The 20,080-nt window shown below is 36.4% G+C and overlaps 1 protein-coding gene across 2 annotated transcripts in view; it reads right to left on the reverse strand.

Annotated features, from left to right (window-relative positions):
- ARMH3 (armadillo like helical domain containing 3) overlaps positions 1-20,080 on the reverse strand; it is a 132,898-nt gene that overhangs the window by 17,339 nt on the left and 95,479 nt on the right. For both annotated transcript variants that reach the window (XM_026701172.2, XM_087932879.1), the window contains one exon: positions 12,307-12,385. In XM_026701172.2, coding sequence (XP_026556957.1) covers positions 12,307-12,385 — 79 coding nt within the window. The remainder of the gene's footprint in view (positions 1-12,306; positions 12,386-20,080) is intronic.

Here is a 20,080-nt window from a genome sequence, read left to right on the forward strand (position 1 = left end):
GTGGTCTATGCATTGGGGTAGCAAAAAAGATTCATCCATTTGTGCCCAACCTATGACTTTGGGTTGGCTACCTCCACCCTGTTATAAACACCTATGTTCCTCCCCCCCCCATATTAAAAAAACAAGTGGAATAAAACTTATGCTACAATTATATGTTATCCTTAATAGAATACATTGAAAAGGGACTCCTCCCCAACATGGCTGCTGAGGATTCTCCCTAACACGGCTGAGGACTCTCCCTAAAACATGGTTGCTGGGGTTTTTTTCTCTCTTGCGATGTTCTGCTGTTTTTGCTGCAAAAGTTACCTCTCTGACAGTGCTGCTCCTTGGATTTAAATGGTAACACTTAGAAATGACCCAAGATGACTTTCAGACGGCCATGGAACCAACTGCGGAGTCTTGAAGATTCCACTCCTGTGGAGTGGTCCTCCATCTTCCTCTCAGCAGTTTGTTTTGAGTTCTGAAATTTTAACCTTGCCTTTCTTATTAATATTGTTCTTCCTGTTAAGTATTTTTGTAACTACCAGTAATTGTTACAAAATATTGTAACTAATATACATATAGATAACAGGTTAATAATTTGAAAATAGATTTAGTAATTTTTAAAAAATTGGGCCTGTTTCACAAGGGCCATATCTAACAAAATTAAGTTCAACGGTGAAAAACATAAGGTTTCTATATTTAGGCAAGAAAAACGAAATGCACATGTAGAGAATAAGTGATATCTGGCTCAACAGTAGTAACTGTGAGACAGATCTCGGAATCCTACTGGATTCCGAGATCTGTCACTTAAATATGAACCAGGAGTGTATGGCAGTAGCCAAAAAAGATAGTCCTAGGATGCAATAATAGAAGGACAGAAACAAGTTCACATGAAATGTTAGTATAATTCTTTAATGCCTTGGTAATTACACACTTTGAATATTGCATCCAGTTTTGGGTGCCATGATATAAAGGAGATTTTGAGATTCTAGAAAGAGTGCAGAGAAGAGCAACAAAAATGAAGAAGAGGCTTGGAAGTGAAAACATAAGAATGGTTACAGGAATTGGGTATGTGTAGTTTAATGAGGTGATATGGGGGTGATATGATAGCTGTGTTCCAATATCTAAGGGGATGCTAGAAAGAAGAGGCAGTCAACACCCTCGATTATCTGAAACATCTGAAGGGACAAGAAGGAAGCAATGGATGGACACTACTGAAGGAGAGAACCATTCTAGAAATAAAGAGAAATTTCCTGACAGAACAATTAATCAGTGAAATAGCTTGCCTTCAGAAGTTATGACTGCTCCATCACTGGAGGATTTTAAGACGAGATTTAGTTGTCAGAAATGGTATAGGGTTTCCTGATTGAGCAGGGAGGTTGGACTAGAAGACCTTCAAGGTCCCTTTCAACTCTGTTATTCTGTTATCTACTAGTCAACAAAACCAAACAAGGAATAAGTAAAAGAAAATCCCAGCCCCAGTCTGATAAAGAATATATAAAAGCTAAGAGCCTCCTAGCTGAATGTTTTAAATTATATAAGAGTAAAAGCTTTTTGCAATTCCTGAAATCTCTTCAATAGGAAAAAAAAGGGGGGGGATATAAAACTATATGGAAAAAAAAGAGATGCTTTCTGAGAAAAATTGATTCAGGTCACCAGTATCAAGAATAACAACACATTTTGGTATATCATCTCTGACCATGTGAGTGAACCTAGTCCTAAATTAGAGGGTCCAACTATAGTTTCCACATGGAAAGTTTAATACTGATCATTTTATGCTTCTTAAAGTTGTAACCCTATAATCACCCTAAAATATTAGCCTCCTTTCACTCGAACTAAAATCTCTAAACTAGTCACACAACCAAAAAATGGCAAACTCCCTGGGAGGGACATCATCCCTGCAGACCTGACTAAGCTAAGCATTGACTGATAGGCATGAATCTAAGAATTCAATTAAAGCTGTAACTTCTACATTAAAAATGCTCCTGAATGGAATACCTCTATTATTGTCCCTATATTTAAAAGTCAAAGACATAGGGTCCATCCAATTATCATTCAGTTAGCCTACTAAGCATTATCAGAAAACTGCACTAGATATCTTTATTGAAATAAATGAACTGGTTGGAAGAAACTATTCTTATGGAAGAGCACACTGGATTCAGAATACGGAAATCAATCATGGAACAGTGCTTGCAGGGAAATTTTGTATGTGAATTTTATTGATTTCAAAATAGCTTTCAATCAGTCTCTAGAGAATGTCTGTAGTCAAAAACTGGAGAGATGTTCGATTGATAGATTCTGGCTAGTATTCATTAAAATGCTACTTAACTATACTTATATACAAATAAGACTTGACAACAACCAAGGACATCTTTTTAACCTGGTACCTAATTAAGAGTATAAAAAGGTTGCAATCTTTCCCCCTTATTTAATTTCTATATCAATGACATGGTGGTATGACTCACAAAATTAGAATCTCATCCCCCAAACCTGGCTGACTGACTTATTCAATGTTTCGTGTATGCAGATGATATTGCTATCATTTCCACTTCACCAATAGATTTGCAGAGAGCCTCAAGATTAAAAACCGCCTCCTATTGCATAGATAATGATTTTTCCAGCCAAATTTGCTCACTTTGGATCTCTGGATCACGTTTTTGGTAACTTTTACAATATATCAAACTTATTTCATTATTATTAAAATGATGATTAGTAATTTTAGCAATAAAGTATTTTAATAAAGATACATACATTTTTAAAGGGATCATGCTATTGCACACTTACTAAGCTATAGGATAGTGTAAATGTGACTTTTACATACACTGGGAAACCCAAAAATTTAAACGTCTCTAGTTATTGTGATATTTGCTTTATTGCAATGGTCTGGAATCAAGCCTTCAATATCTCCGAGGTATGACTGTATAGAATTTCAGCATTTATATAAGAAGCCATTCATTTAAAAAAAAAAATCTTAGAGAGATGGCCAAGGATTCAAAACAGATTAATAAATGGAAAGGTGGATCTGACCTGGCAGTGTGTAAAAACAGAGTTAATGGAAAGGCAATGAGAAAAGCCTACTTTTCACACACTGAGAAATTAGATACGATCCATTATGTGACAGTGACATTTGTTCAATTTCCATTATGAATTTCCTCTACATAAACTCAACTCAGAAGCAAAAAGTTCTGTTAAAATGTATCTGGAGCAATGAAAGATGATATATATGTACAGTGATGTATGCATAGGGCTAGCATACAGTATAATATTTCAATGTATGCATTTAGCTCCCATTCCTCAAACAGAAGTCAGACAAATACAATCAGATATACTGTATAGCATGCTCAGTTTTATCAGTCATGTACAGTTCTCTTGTCTGATTAATTTCTACTGATTACAGAACAATGTACACTGAATCAAATCAGCATATAGTGAAGCTGCTGTCTAGTTTCTTGAGAAAGAATAGCTCCAGATTCCTCTGCAGGAGGCCAAGGAAGTAACATATACCAATGAGGGTTTCTCAGTAGTGGACCCCACATTATGCAACTTGCTTCTTCTAAAGGGTGCAAATGGTCTCTACCTTTCTTGCATTCTGATCATTTTAGCTCAGTGAGCTTTGGGCTTTCTGTCTTGTCCTACACATGTTTATTATTATTATTTTCTTCTGTTATACTGAACACAATTTTGATTTAAATTATCTAGGTATTCTGTAGTTGGTTTGTCAGGTATATGACCAAGAGTTGGTCAAATGGTTGTGCTTTAGTAATTGATTGTCAAATAAAGAAATAGGGCATAGCCTCAAGCAGTAAGTTAGCCAACCTTGGCTGATCTTGGAAACTAAGCAGAATTGACTGTAGTTGGTACTTGGATACAGGGCCAGCTGGGAATTCCACATTCGTTAGCTATGCTATGATGTTTTTTAAAAATCCTGAAAGATGGCAGTGATGAATCATTTCCCTAATGCTGCCAAGAAAACAGCGTGGATGCTGCCAATCATCAAAAGTCAAACTTGAGGATGTCCTTATTGTTTTATTTTACTGGCATGCAGCAGTAGCATATGGCAGCTGAAAGCCTCTAACAGGCCAAAGGAAGAGCTTCTTATAAAGACAGTGCTGATGAGAGAACTACATGAAAGACAGAGCAGAAAGTTTTTTGAGCTGTCCTAACATCCTTCTTCAAATTTGTTGCAATGGTGGTTGGGTAGGGGAGAAAAAATATCACAGGGAAAATTTTTTGCAGAACTAACAATTAAAGATACTCTGTTGTGGAAGAGTTCATTTATATATACGATCGTAAATAAGGAGGCAACAAGCTAATTTCACCTCTTACATAGCAAATGGTATAGCATACGGATAGAGGGGAAAGGGACAGAAATCAACTTCACAGAAGGTCCCACCTTCAGAAAGGATATTTCCATATCTGGTATTTGTGGATCAAAAAAAAAAAAAGACAGAATGATCTATACAATTTTTAAATCATGCATTATTTCTTGGTTTTATTGCAGATATTGTTTTATATTGTATATAATGTTTGATTTACCTGTGGTTGTCTTTAGTTATAAGGACACAGCAAATAAAATTATTATTCCTACATCTATTATTTTCATGAATGATTTTGCTCAAGATACATATAAGTAAAGCAATTGTGACAGACCATAGTGGTATTATTTTTTTCATTTTCAGGAAAGAAATATCAGGCTGTCTCCTTTATACCACTTTACATTAATATGTATGGATTGAAAAAGTGAAGACAAAGGCAGATATGGAAGTGGGATTTCTAGATCTTGTTCAATTACATCTCCTAATACTGGTTCCTTTCCATTAACTATACTAGTAAGGATAACTGGCGAGTATAGTTTAGCAACATAAGCTCCCCAATCTTGCTTTTTGGAAAAACTATCTGACTAGCAACATAATCAACTGTCACTCATAGTACGCAATGGATAGTTCAAGGCGGTCAAAAGATTTGTAGTTCAGAAATTAAATGAACCAGTTAATAAGATCCAACATGGAAGTGCTCTGCATGAAATTACAGCTGTTTATGATAACACCATTAAATGTATGTTGAATTACAGATGCTGAAAATATATGCATCCAGCAGTGTTATGTTGCCCGCCACTAAACTATATTAAAAGCAAGTTATTGGGAAGTTCTCACACAGGAATGTTTTTAATAAGCTTGTTTTGGCACACAGGTTCATATGGTTCTTGTTTTTTTATTCCAACTGCTATGGCCCTATAGTGACATCAGTTTCTGAACATCATCAATTTAGATTTAGTAAATTTTGTTCCATTAAGCCCTATAAGTACAGACCTGAGAAATACAGAAAATTGATAATGGAGGTTCTTTTTAGAGAAATCAATGAATCTTTATTCTGCCTTCTAGCCGAGGGACAGAATGATTCTAAGCCTAAAAATTGCAGTAACTGAAAGAGTGATAAAAATGATATTGATTGGTGCAAACGTGTAGTAAACTTTCTGGGGACTACAACATGGCTGGAACTACAACTCTAGAAGGGAAGAAGTGAGTCCCAGATGCTATATCCATTATTCAGGTGCATTAGGGGTGCTCCTGTGTGCTTAAAGGAACATTTCTAAAATTGAATCTGAAGGCCCTGTTGAGGTAATTCCCCGTTAGGGGAATGAGCGCATACAGGGAGACATATTTGAGAGTAGTAAGTATTTGAATAATACACACACAGCACACAGATACACTGTACAGTAAATGTAGGTTTTTACTTTCAGAAACGTTAAGCAAAGTTCAAACACAGTCCAAAGTCATTCACAGGTAAGGCAGTCAATTTTCAGTCCAGGGATAATCCAATAACAAAGTCCAGTGTCAAAAAAACAGTTCAGTAACAGACTTACATCAAATCCACGAATAACAGTCATTAGGAGGAATGGCAATATTCTCCAACAGAAGGAAAACAGAGACTCACTGAGATACACTCTCTTCTGAGACTAAGACTAAACAACCCAGGTTTCTGGCTCCATCTTATGACCGTTTGAGAAACCACACCCAGTTACAATTTTAGGATTCTCTTAAAGATACAGTATTAAAATGTCTATTCTGGTTTATATATTTCCAACCCAAATAGCTGTTAGGTGACTTACATTCCTAACAGGCCCTACTATTTGTAACTTTATATAAATAAACAAAACTGTTTACTTTTGTTCATTAAACACTTACAGAGGAGTGGAGGCAAAAAGCTTTTGCACAGGCAATATAGAGTGTTAAACAAAAGTGCTATGGATATAGAAAAACAATTACATTTGTTGGATTTCCCTTGAGATTTTTTAAAAAGTAGCCCAGATTCTTTGTTTAGATCAGCAGGACATTTAACCTAAATATCCATTCCTAAATTTAAAAGGGCTCTAGCTATAATGCTTCTTTAAAAAAAATCAAAGAGCCATTCTTGGAGGAAAATTCAAGAAAACCCTTCATTCTTTGAGAATCTCTCCTTCTAGCAATAAAACTGTTGAAAATACAATTCATGTACAGTTGCATTAATTATTTTATAACAAATATTCTTATTAAGTCATTCAAGTCATTCAGATTTATTTTATGTACAGTTATAACGATCAGTATGACTGAGTTGTTGAAATACTAAGACTCTAGAAAGAGTGAAGAAGAGCAATAAGATGATCAGGGGAATGGAGGCTAAACCATGGAAAACGGCTGTAGAAACTGGGTATGTCTAGTCTAATGAAGAGAAGAATTAGGAGTGATATGATAGCAATCTTCCAATATATAAGAGGCTACCATAAAGAAGAATGGGATCAACCTATTATCCAAAGCACCTGAAGGCAGGACAAGAAACAATGAATGGAAATTTATCAAAGAGAGATCCAACTTTGTTAGAACAATTAACCAGTGGAATGGCTTGCCTTCAGAAGTTGTGGGTGCTCCATTTTTGGAGGTTTAAAGAAGAGACTGGCAGCCATTTGACTTACATGGTATATGGCCATGTATTCTGAGTTTCTTTGAAGGTGGCCACATTTTGTTTTATTGTCTGTCAAATTAACTATACCTAATTATTGTTATGTTACTTTTTACTTTGCAAGTTTTAATTTTGCGATTGACCATAACAACTGACTGATTGGCTGACCTAAGGAATTAGTGATGGAAAAAGAAAAACTTTTTGCTCATTTCAATGTATTACCATAGCCCATCCTAATTTACATACTCAAAACAAATAAAAACAAATAACACATACATAATTAGATCTAGTAATCCTTCATCCTTCATTTTTCTTTGAAAAATCATACTTTGCAAATCCAAGTATATTTAAATATATTTTAGACTGTTTTCAAGAATATAGTTCTTAAAGTATCTTATGTAGTTAAAAAGAAGAAAACAACTGCCACCTTTAAAAAAAAATAGATGCTTCAAAGCACAATATTTATTTATTCATTTATTTAGCATTCACATAAAACAGATTATGATTAATGTTCACAAATAAGAAAGGATTCTGAACTTCAATGTTATTAGCCTTTGGATAAAAATAATCACCAAGCGACTTTTTAACAATATAACTCTTTACCATTAACTGTTTAATTCCCAGCTATCTCAGTTAGAGAGCAGCACTGTATTACAAGATTCAAGACTGGGGCTTTTAACTATTATTGGGCACATAACCAATGCTTCTGAGAACTAAAGTAAGAGCTTCTAATAATGGTTTATATAGCCATGCTGATTTCTGCTTAAACCTTACAAGAGGTAAGAATGCAGAAGGTGGGAAGAGGCAACCAAAGATACACAATGACCCATTTATTATGTAACTGAAAAAGTCTGCACTGTGGACATAGTAGAGATGATTGGAAGCAATTCTTCATATGAAATTCAGAAACATGAATATAATTTAGGACAAGTTCCCTAGCCAGAAAAATTAGACTATTGCAGTGGAATATGAAGGAATCACTTAAAGGCTCGATGCTTAATAATTCAATTATTTACATAATTTTTCTTATTAACTGTTCCCACAATGGCACATCTGTGGAAAATCAAATAGAACTGCAATTATAATTACCTAGGCCCAGCTGAATAGACAAAATGCAAATAACTGTAAACAAATAAATATCTATGTAGATTTCACTTGCAAGAAGTAGACAGATCAGTGTGTAAATACAAGGGTTCTTGCAGCATGGAGGAAGTGATGAAGTTGACCTTTTATCTGATTCTTTCTCTTTAAACCTCAAGGTCAAAGTTCATCTAAAAACAAGCTAGTTCCTTGTAAAATAACTAACAAACAGAATGCCAAAGGTGAATAGGAAGTATAAAACAAAGAATAAGTCAGGTACAAGGCTTCAGAATCTTTTTATAACAAAATTCTACAGGTTGTCTTCTAACTGATAAACTTGATACACTGACTCCAACTAAGAGGTTTCAATGTCCAGTTGAAGGTCAGTGTTTGATAGATTTTATAACACAAAATAGGAAAATCCTGGAGGAGTCAAATCAAAGGCAGATTAGAATTCCTATTTTTTTTCTACACTGAATACAGGAGCAGGATTTTTCAACTACTGCATGGCAATGTCAAATTCTTTCTGTAAAATCTGATTTCTCAATGCCTGCCCTTCCTTTTTGATTAGATGCTCTATCAAGCACCAAGTCACACTTTCTCTTTGATGGTTTACAACAAGGGTCTTCAAACTTGGCAAGTTTAAGACTTGTGGACTTCAACCCCCAGAATTCATGAGCTAACATGACTGGAGGAGGAATTCTGGGAGTTGAAGTCCACAAGTCTTAAAGCTGTCAAGTTTGAAGACCCCTGGTTTACAATATTATTATCAATTTGTTTCCAAACTGCCCAACCAGGTATGCTAAAACTTGTATGAATCAGGTTCAAGAGGATTCATACCTCATAAGTTAAGTGGTGCTTGACTTCATCACATTTTTGTTAGAATTGATGCAGTAACATAAATGACAAAACTATTCACTTAGTCAACCTATAGCACAAAAGACCATGGTATATATTTTAATGCAATTTAAATCAAGTGGCTTGGTTAAAATTCAGTCATTACTCAAAATACAGCTTGGTCCTACATCCAACATTATAGTGCCAGATCCAGATCTAAGGCTCTTGTAAGATGATTATCTATGTTCAGGGGAGGGGGGAGAGAAGAGGGTGGGTTGGTCAGGCTCTCAAAACTATGCTACAACTGCAAAATATAGCCATTCCTCTTTCAGTGATTTTTGTGATGAGGTTGGAAAGGAACTTCAAAATCTGAGTATGTGGTATCTTCCAATGAATATTCCAGGTAGTTTGGTAACTCAGCAACCAGGGTTAAATTCCTTCTTTCTTCACCCTAGTTTGCTGAGCGAGGAACCCAGTTGATTAAATCTATCCTAACCCTCTTGTCATTTATATACAACAAAAATTCTTGTGTCTGTAATCTTCATTTGGGCAAAATAGTGCTCATCACAGGAAATCAGTTATTGAATTAACGTATCTCAAATGGCTTAATTTACAGAATGTGTCCAAAATCAGAGATCTATCACTCATATAGGATTGAAATTTGGCAAAGTTGCAATAGTTTCAGTACCACTGTGCCTTCCAGCTACACTTCTTATAAACCTGTAGGTTGCACGATGCAACAATACATGGGACTGGTGTATCCCTGCCCTTAGCCCCTACACCCCATTGTCTGGTGGTGAGGCCTGATGGGTGAGCACTTGGCTCTTTGGAATGGTGGCCGAAATCTGAAACTTCTGAACACTGGTGGGCGGTAAGGGAAGGGTGAGACAATGATTTGGATGTCTGCTAGCAAGGTGGGTCTGGTGTTCAATGAGCGAATCCTCTTCCTCCTTGGACAGAGGGGTCCTTGGGACACACCAGAATGGGGACAGCGGATTCAGTTTTCTTCACAGTACACAGTTCCCTTTGTTCTTTTCCATCCAGCAAAGTGGCAGGCAGTTCCAAAGTGGAGGCAGATGAGTGATTTTCATACTCCCTGTCACCTTCCCTCAGATAACATCAATAGGAAAGCTGGCAGGAAAATGGAACTCCCACTCCCACTATTTTTTTGCTTGTCTGTGATCATTCGATTTCTCTGTTTAAGTAAAAGTTTCTGAAAAGATGGACATTGGGTTGCAGATTGTCTAATTTATTCTATAACTGTCTGCTTGCTAGTTTTTAGAAAGGTAATTTAAAACAAATATGCTCCAAATTAAGAATCAAATTATACAGTCCATGAAATGGAAGATAACTTAAGAAAAGTAGACATTTCTACATTTGGTTAAAATCTGGCACCTAAGGCAAAGCTTTGATTTGCAAAACCAAAGCTGGCTATCACTTAACATTGCTCTAGCTTAATTCCTCTCTTCCTTGGTTATTGTTTTATGGATTTTTAAAAAAAAAACTTCTTTAGGCATTTCTACCAATTTAGTATAATACTTTTCTTTGAAATAGGAAGCCAAACTGTTTCTCTGCTTCCTAATAATCTCTCCTCAAACAGTTCTATGTATCAAAGCTGATTTCATTACCTGCCACCTGCTGCTGCTGCTACTGCTGATGGTTTTATTTAAAGCACAGGCATATGGCGAAGAAAGAATTCAGCCTGACCTCCCTGAACTACTGCAGATGAATGCTGTACTGTAGTGACAGAGAGAAGCTGCTGCTGCTGCTCTTTCTTACAGCTAGGTGTCTAAACCAAATAATGGTAAGGAAACCTCCCACGTTCAGTCCTTGCCACCCTTCCTCCCAACCATTTTTAAATATTGTAAATAATTAAAGGATCTTTTAAAGGCTTCTCTAACCATGAGTTAACAGATACAGTGCATGAGGTTCTATAAAACACAGCATCACTGAAAGCAGTAGTAGGACCAGCAAATTTTGCCAGAAAAATTGAGTTGGTGAGTTAAATATCTTACCTTTTTATGAAAAAGCATGAAACCTGTAAAGTTGTGGGGGGGATCCAGAAGGTGACAATGAGAAACCATCTTCATATTACTACGAAAAACCTCTATGTGTACTTTTCCACAAAGCCACCAATAGTAAAGTTTGCTTAAGAAAAGGCCTTCCATTTTTATTCTTTCTGAACGGCAGCTCCATGAACTGAACCCATCAGGAATGAGGACCTGCCATCAGCTGCCTTCTACTTTACTCACTTCTTGTAGGACATCTCAATCATTAATTTACAGTAGAGAAAAGTGGGTCTGGACTATGACAAGTAGCTGCCTTAGTCTGAAATTCACAAAAAAAAACATTTCTTTTCTACAGATGGTATTTCAACACAGTTCCCATTTTTTTCTTCTCTCAACTCCTTTTACTTTCTTCCATTGGGCAGGGAGAAAAGAAACCAGGCCAAATTATGAAAAAAAGCCAAATAGTAATCCCAATTACTCTTATGAAAAATATTTTCATCCAGAGATGTACTTAAAATAGCTATTTAAGGTTTAGTGAATTCATTAATCACAAAAACACTACATTTACTAATATGGCTTACTTTTGTCTACCAGAATAAAGCAGCATCCCTTCTATTCAGGGGTGGGATTCTACCATTCGCACCTATTCACTAGAACCGGTTGTTAACATTCTAAGCAGTTCAGAAAACCAGTTGTTAGAAGAAATTACTGACCTAATCCTGTAAGGAAGGTAGGAAGGAAACATTCTGGTGTTGCTTACAGAAACTGCCTCTCCGTTAACCCTTATTACATTCTTGGCAGGACTAGACTTCCTGTCTCGGGAACGTCTCTGGAGCTTTTTCCCCCTTCTTTGCTGGTACTTTGCTTCTGTAGAGTGACCATTCAAAGTTACAGTGGCACTGAAAAAAGTGACCTATGACCATTTTTCACACTTACGACTGTTGCAGCATCCCCACAGTCATGAGAGGCCAGGTGAGGAGATGCATGCCTCGATGAGAGTGATGTTGAGTTGGCCACGCCCAGCCAATAACATGACCAGCAAGCCATGCCCACCAACTAAGCCATGCCCACAGAAGCGGTTGTTAAAAAATTTGAACTCCACCCGATTCTATTGCTCCAATAGTATCTACCAATAACTTGTTACATATTTTCAGATCCATTAGTTATGAGGGACACACATTTACAAAGGAGAACATTTTGATTCCATTGCCACCCTTATGCAATTCTAAATCATTCTTGAGGAAGTCTATCATATTTGTCATGCTGCTTTCCAGCATTATAATTGTCTAGCATCTGATATTCCATTTCCTGCTCATAAACTGCTATGGTGACAGTTTGATAAGTGTTTGCTTTGCTACCAAACTTCTTTTCTCTTAGCTAGATGGGGGAATAGTCCTTTCCAGACTACAGTGTATAATCAAGAATGACCTAGGTGTCACTAGAAAAGAAGTATGCAACCCACCTGTTCTTCAGAGAGTTGTGAGATGTGATTAACAGCAGCATAGGACTCTATCTTTGGATTGAAGTGGTTGATGATAGCCCTGAAAGGGAGAAGAATGTTATGCTATACATGAAAGTCATAAAGGACCAATAGAAATATTTGAATCCACTGCAGCATATTAGCAGAGAAAACTTAAAGTGAACAGTTGTACGAATATATGGCTCTAAATAGAAAAATGGGAACAAAATTGAATCATTCATCAACAAGCTTTCTTTTTATTTTATACACTGCTCAAAAAAATAAAGGGAACACAAAAATAAGACATCCTAGATCTGAATGAATGAAACATTCTTATTAAATACTTTGTTCATTACATAGTTGAATGTACTGACAACAAAATCACACAAAAATTATCAATGGAAATCAAATTTAGCAACACATGGAGGTCTGGATTTGGAGTTACACTCAAAATTAAAGTGGAAAAAAACACTATAGGCTGATCCAACTTTGGTGTAATGTCCTTAAAACAAGTCAAAATGAAGCTCAGTAGTGTGTGTGGCCTCCACGTGCCTGTATGACCTCCCTACAATGCCCGGGCATGCTCCTGATGAGGTGGCGGATGGTCTCCTGAGGGATCTCCTCCCACACCTGGACTAAAGCATCCCCCAACTCCTGGACAGTCTGTGGTGCAATGTGGTATTGGTGGATGGAGCGAGACATGATGTCCCAGATGTGCTCATTTGGATTCAGGTCTGGGGAACGGGCGGGGCAGTCCATAGCATCAATGCCTTCGTCTTGCAGGAACTGCTGACATACTCCAGCCACATGAGGTCTGGCATTGTCGTGCATTAGGAGGAACCCAGGGCCAACCGCACCAGCATATGGTCTCACAAGGGGTCTAAGGATCTCATCTCAGTACCTAATGGCAGTCAGGCTACCTCTGGCGAGCACATGGAAATGCCACCCCACACCATTACTGACCCACTGCCAAAACGGTCATGCTGGAGGATGTTGCAGGTAGCAGAACGTTCTTCACGGCATCTCCAGACCTTGTCACATCTGTCACGTGCTCAATGTGAACCTGCTTTAATCTGTGAAGAGCATAGGGCACCAGTGGCGAATTTGCCAATCTTGGTATTCTCTGGCAAATGCCAAACGTCCTGTACGGTGTTGGGCTGTAAGCACAACCCCACCTGTAGACGTCGGGCCCTCATATCACCCTCATGGAGTCTGTTTCTGACCGTTTGAGCAGCCACATGCACATTTGTGGCCCCCTGGACTGTGGGAAAGACTTTGGGAAAGTGGGCAAAGAGACACTGGCAAGGGAGCAGTCAAAGAAGAGACAGCACAGTGCACAACTGGATAGTGAGTGGGGCAACAGGATCAGAATAGACCCTCTCTAATTTTTTCGGACTGTAAAAGAAACTGGTTTGGATGCTGGTGGGAAGAATTGCATTTTTAGACTTGCAGTTGATGTTTACTAGGCAAACCACATAAGAAACACAACCAGATGAGCTAATTCTATTTTATTGTAAAGCTATATTAATAGACACTTGCAAGACTAAAAAAATTATCCACAGTCTTCTTTATATCATCAGTTTACAACTACTGCGCACACTTACATCCATATTCTTGCACTCAACAACAAAGCACACCTGAATGTGAGTAAATGGGATTGCTGCACAAGAGAATTTTATCTAAATGAGTCGGCAGAAACCAGTGATCTTTGTAGCTCTCTCCCGTTTCTCTCTCTCCTGTTTCTCTCTCTCCCGTTTCTCTCTCTCTCTCTCTCTCCCCTCCCTCCCTCTCATACACACACACGCACACACACATATTCACACTCAATTAGTGGTCATGTCACTTGACAAAACATTTCACTAGAATGTATTGCAATTTTCTATTGCTTCAAATTACTTTTTCTGTAAGCTTCCTCCAAATTGAACCTTTAAAATTAATTATATTCTTTAGCTTCTACAGAACATTTGCAGAAGTTATTTACTTTTAATTTTAAGGATTTCATTTTATCAAACAGTTGCACAGTACAATTCAATATTCCATAATGAGAAAAAAGGACAAGAAAAACCAATTTCAACAGACAATTCTGCTTATCTGTAAAAAGTAACTCTCAATTATTCTTTATCAAGAAAACGATCAAGAAAAATGTCTCACTATAAAGTCTTATTTGTGATAATAAACTTTGGATTAAAACTCCACTTAATTCTATAGAAAGGGTGAAAAAACAAATTTCTTGTTTCCTTATGTGTCATTGTAAAGAAGGATCCATTGAATTCATTGGCCATTTGGTGCCATAGTGCAACTTCTATAAGGAGGCAAGGACCTCTTCCATATTTCTCCAACTATCCTGATTCATTTTATATAAAGCTACTTCTGTCAGACTAGTATGATTCTCTTTGCTTTGATGTGGCAAAATTTTGTTATATTGTTTGTAAAACTTGACACATCTTGATTGCTTCAATTATTTAATTACAATGTTATGTTTTTGTTTTATTTTACTTGAAATAGAAAGTGTTTAATATTTTGTTAACATTTCAGAATTCTGGGGAAGGAAGGAAGGAAGGAAGGAAGGAAGGAAGGAAGGAAGGAAGGAAGGAAGGAAGGAAGGAAGGAAGGAAGGAAGGAAGGAAAAAATAGAAGAATGGGAGGGAAGGGAGGGAGAGAGGAAGAAAGAAAGTTTTCTCTTAGTTTTTTTAAAAAATATATTAAAACTACTCTCCATCTGAAACAGCAGGAAGAACAACTGAATCCCAAAATATACTGCTTTCCTCTACCTACTGAGAATGTAAGATTTCACTTAGCCTAACCCAGCATCATAATGTGGTGGTCATGAAGTGTAGGAGCAGTAAAATACTTAACTTTTCTGAGGCTTGGTACTTATAAAAGTTACCAACTTGTTATAAGCTACATCAAGCATGATCTTTATTCCTACTGTGCTAGCATTTGGAGAAGGAATACTTGTTATTCGTAAACTGCTAGTAAGGAACTCCTTCATTAACAGTAACGGGATTGAGAGAATATTTCAATACATCCTTGCCACACGTTCTTATTTCACCTAAGCTATTTGCTGGCAAACTGAGCATTTGCTGTGCCCTATACTCTATTTACTCCATAACCCTATTTATTCAAGAGTTTGCAAAATGTTATTTTTTAAATATGAGAGTTCGGCAGGAAGATTTGGTGACTTCAGTCTTCAGTAACAACAACACTATCAATGTCTGAATAGTTGGAAAGGGTTATCAAGCATTCAAGAAAGGAAGGCAACAGTGTAACATTTTGTTCATTATCTCATTATCAGCCTATCTATCTCACACTAAAACATCATAATCCCATATATATTGGAAATATTAGAGACCAAAAAAAGGCAAATAACCACGCAGAAAATGTATCAATCAATCAATCAAATTTATATGCTGCCCATCTTATAGAGAATGTCTCTGGATGGTGTACAACAATCTAAGTATTACCAACAAAAAACATTCAGTATCACTAGATCAGAAAACAAGACAGGGAAACAGAAGCTACCAGAAATGACAAGCCAGGGAATACTGTAATACGTTTTTTTTTTTTTACTGGGATCTTCTGGGAAAACAGGGAGAATAGGGTTCTTTGTTCAATCCTCAGATAATCTGGACCCAAACATGCCCAATGTAGCTAATTTCATCAGATGGGAAGAAACATATTGAGACTGGGAGTCCCTCAATCATGCCGTTATGCTATTTTAAATGTACGACCTTGTCCAGAATTAGAGACCTAACATGTAATTTTTGAAACATAATTTGCCTCTGAGCAGATGTAATAAATCATTTATTGATCATACTCATACAAATTCTATGTAATCTACAAGTGCACAATCTGTAGCTCTACAAGCTCCCATTGCTCTTAACTTCCAAGAGGGTCCCAACACAGGATAGATTGTAACCACATTGTATTCTCTCTAGTTTTTTTTTTTAAAGAAGATAATTTTTCACAAAAATGGAAGGATATTTAGATTCCCACCATGGACAAATGACTATAGAAGCTCATGGAGTTGGCAGAGATGGCTAAATTGACCGTTTTGATGAAAGAAAAGAATATAAGTACTTTTGTTGCTACATGGAGACCACTTCTGGACTTTGTGCTTGAGGTGGAAAAAAATGAAACTTTGATATTGGGTTTTACTGATTAGATTACTGCAGCGGACGGAGTCGGAAGCCAACAGTTTTTTCCTTTTCTCCCACTCCTCCTCACTTTTCTTTCCCCTTGACCTCCCCACAGCATCCTCCTAATTGCTTTTGTATTTTTGCATTTTATTTTATAATTCAATAAAATGTTGAGAAAAAAATAAAAGGCTATTTGTTTTTCATTTGCTCTTAATTTCAGCCTCAGCAAACTACAGTACCAGTTTGATTCCTAATTGGTATTTTCTTTTAACTGTTGAACATGGGAGAAAATTGCTATGATGTTAGCATTGCGATGATGTTAGCTTTAGAAAGATAATTTGTACTAGACGACTACCTAATCAATCTTCCTGCCTCCCCTTCATGATCAGTTACTTTAGAACTGCACAATATGTCCTCAAGATTTCATATTCATTAAGAAGACGGGGGTGAGGTGGGGAGATGGTTTTGGTTTCGCTCACTTGCCTGCCACTCACCTCCAACTGCGCAGCCCAGCTCCTAACAGGCCACAGATTAGTCCTGATCTGTGGCCTGGGGGTTGGGGACCCCTGCACCTGTTCTCAATAATAAGCATGTCAGCCACCACATTTTGCATTAAATGCAGCTTCTGAGTAGCCTTCTAAGGCAGCCCCATGTAGACCTGATATTTCTCATTCCAGAATACAAAACAAGGTATAATGGATTTAAGGTAAGATAACCTGGTTGAGTTTGGGGGGAGGGTAACTTTCCAGCAATAAGAAGAACTCTACAGTGACTAGTTAAAGTGATAGTAGATCCGCTTCACTGGAAGCATTAAGTAATGGCTAAGCAACCACCTATCTGGGTGCTCCTGCATAAGATTGGACTAAGCAACCTAAATGGCCTTTTCCTTACTCTGTAATTTTACAATTCTACCTATTCCCCTCCTCCATGTGTTTCTGCTATTGTACGAGCAATCATGTATTTGCCTCAAGCAAACTACTAAAAAAGAGGCAGGCAGGGTTTTCCTTCTAGCCAGGCTTTAATCATGTAACCTCTTCCTTTTAACAAGTTTTTTTTTCCCTCTCTCAGTAATAAATATACAGTGGTTGGATCACAGGTTAAAAGAGAACTCTAGTAGACACACAAATAAACTGAATTGGCAAAGATAAACAAAGGGATAGTTTAATCTGAGAGCAAAAGTGCATTCATTTTTCAGCCTGCAGGAAGAGATAGGAGTCAAAAGCATTGTGAGGTGATAACAGAAAACGTCTTTCATACCTGTTCATTTTCATCAAATATGGATGTATCCTTTGTGTGGCTGTTGTGGGAAGATGGAGGAGGAGGAAATGTCAGTCTGCTTGGGCAGGCTGAGACTTCAAAAGCTTTTCAAGCTTTTTCCCTTTTATCTGGCCCTGGCCCGCTTGCAAGAGGGAAGGCACTGAATGCTTTTGATTTCTTCCCTGGCACATAATTTTCTATATCTCATCACATTCTAGATACCAAGCAAATCCAGGGCCTATCTCCTGGCTTTGAAGAATGAGCTAATTTTCTGCCACATCCCGAAGCTGTAGATTTAAGATGAGTAAGGAGTCAGAGTACTCTTACTCCAACTCTGCTAAATCACTGCTGTTTGACTCCTTGGCTATGGCAAAAAGCAGAGGAGCAGAGATTTAATGTCTCAGTATGACCATTTTTCATTTATCACTAACACTCCATACAATCAGTGGCTCTAGAAACATTTTACAGTGCGCATCTGCCATATAGCAGCAAGAGCTTTCTTAAGAAGACGAAAAGATGGACAAATATCTATGGGTTATAGTACTGATTACTTAGCTAGGCAGAAACATAATGACTGTAATTAGAGGCTTTTACAATGCAATTGTTAATTATTGTTGTTGCTGTTAATAATAGGGAATTAATCTAATAAACACTATAGCAGTTTCTTTCAATCAACTATTCCCAGATTCATTGTTCTCTGAAATATAAAATTCAAAATAGCATTTTAAGGGAATAAATGGAGTTGCCTTTATATTGGACAAATATGCTCTGTTCACTCTGAACTATAATTGCTGTTTAAGGAATGAATCTTAAATAACCCCTCTCATCTTTTTTTGAATCAAATTTTCTGTGGTCCTTATCTAGAGTACAGCACTGGATTTTAAACTTCTTTTAAAGGCTGTTTCTAAAATTTGATAATCAAATATTCAAAATTCTCAAAATTGTGAATAATGTGTATCTCTCCTATAATGAAGTGTTCATGAGTTATATGATCATTGATTATTGTGCATCATGGGTAATAAAAAATATGTATATAAATACAATTCTCAAAGGTTAGATTAGATTTTTAGTATCTGTTTTAGCCCTCTATGATGGTGCTGAATTTGTCTGCCTTCTTCAGATTTTATTTAGCTCGTTAAAATAAAAAATATGTTCTCATTTTGAACCATCCATCTACTTCAAAGAGGGAAATAAGTAAGTGAAGGTAAATCTACATTAATGTGTAGATATATCTTTAATTTAGTTTAGTTCAACTTTTAAATAGTATTGGATCACTAATCAAGAGTTACAAAATTGGAACAAGTTTTTTTTTTTTAAAGAAGTTATTATAAAATCGGATACTATATTATAGTTTCCTATCGTGTTTTTTTAGCAAGTACCGATTTAATTTCTATAACTGAGATTTTATATGGGCTTAAAATTCTTCTCAATGCTTCAAAATAGCGGACAATAGATTTTTATTCTGGTCCTCTAACATTTAAAAATGTTTCAGGGCCTGGCAATGGCAAAAAGTAAAAATATTTTAATCATACTTAGTAATCTAATTAGCCATTTCATTACATGCTTTTTCATTTAAAAAGCAAGATGCAGCTGTGGTTCCTAAATTAGAGACATATTTTGTGAATCATACCTAGTTTCTAAAAGTATAAAAAATATGTGTTTATTCTTTATATTAGAGATGCCCTTTTTAATGAAAAAGAACATTTGCTAAATCAATTTAAAGGATTGTATCTTCAAATAAATAAAAAAAATGAAAGATAGAATTATGTGAATCAGAGATGTTTTCCTCTAGATATCATGCTTGGTTTCTATGTCTACTACATACAGTCCAGTAATGATTACTGGCAAAAGCTTAGGCAATTAGTTGTAAAGGACAATTAAACTCACACTGAAAATTTTGCTCTGTTACCTAGTATAGAATTAAACTTCTAGATTCTTAAACTTTATTTTTCTGTTTAATGTACTATTATCAAGAACTAAACTAGATGTATTGTATAATTAACCATACTGGCCAATTGTTTTTAATTATTATTTTTTCAATCTTAGCTCTATAGTCATGAAGTATATCATTATTGTACTGCTTATTGAAGTACCCAAAATTGGTGAAGAGATGGACCTTTGAAAAGCCCTTTTATCATTATTCCTTGTGCTTAGTAAACAGAGGAAAATAAAAGGATCCAGAAAGTAAATAATGGCTTAGCTGGCTAAAAATGGAAATACTTTACTTTTATTAGAAATCAGGATAGGCAGATTTGGAAGAACAACGTATTTTTTGAATAAGAAGCTTGTTTTAGTGATTAAGCTACCCCTGCAATACCATGGAAGGGATAACTAAATTAATGCCATCCTGATTTTCCTCAAAGAACAGCAGTTTATTACTC

The sequence above is a fragment of the Pseudonaja textilis genome, chromosome 4 (assembly GCF_049901715.1).
Source record: "Pseudonaja textilis isolate UNSWEBS1 chromosome 4, rPseTex1.2, whole genome shotgun sequence".
NCBI lineage: Eukaryota > Metazoa > Chordata > Lepidosauria > Squamata > Elapidae > Pseudonaja > Pseudonaja textilis.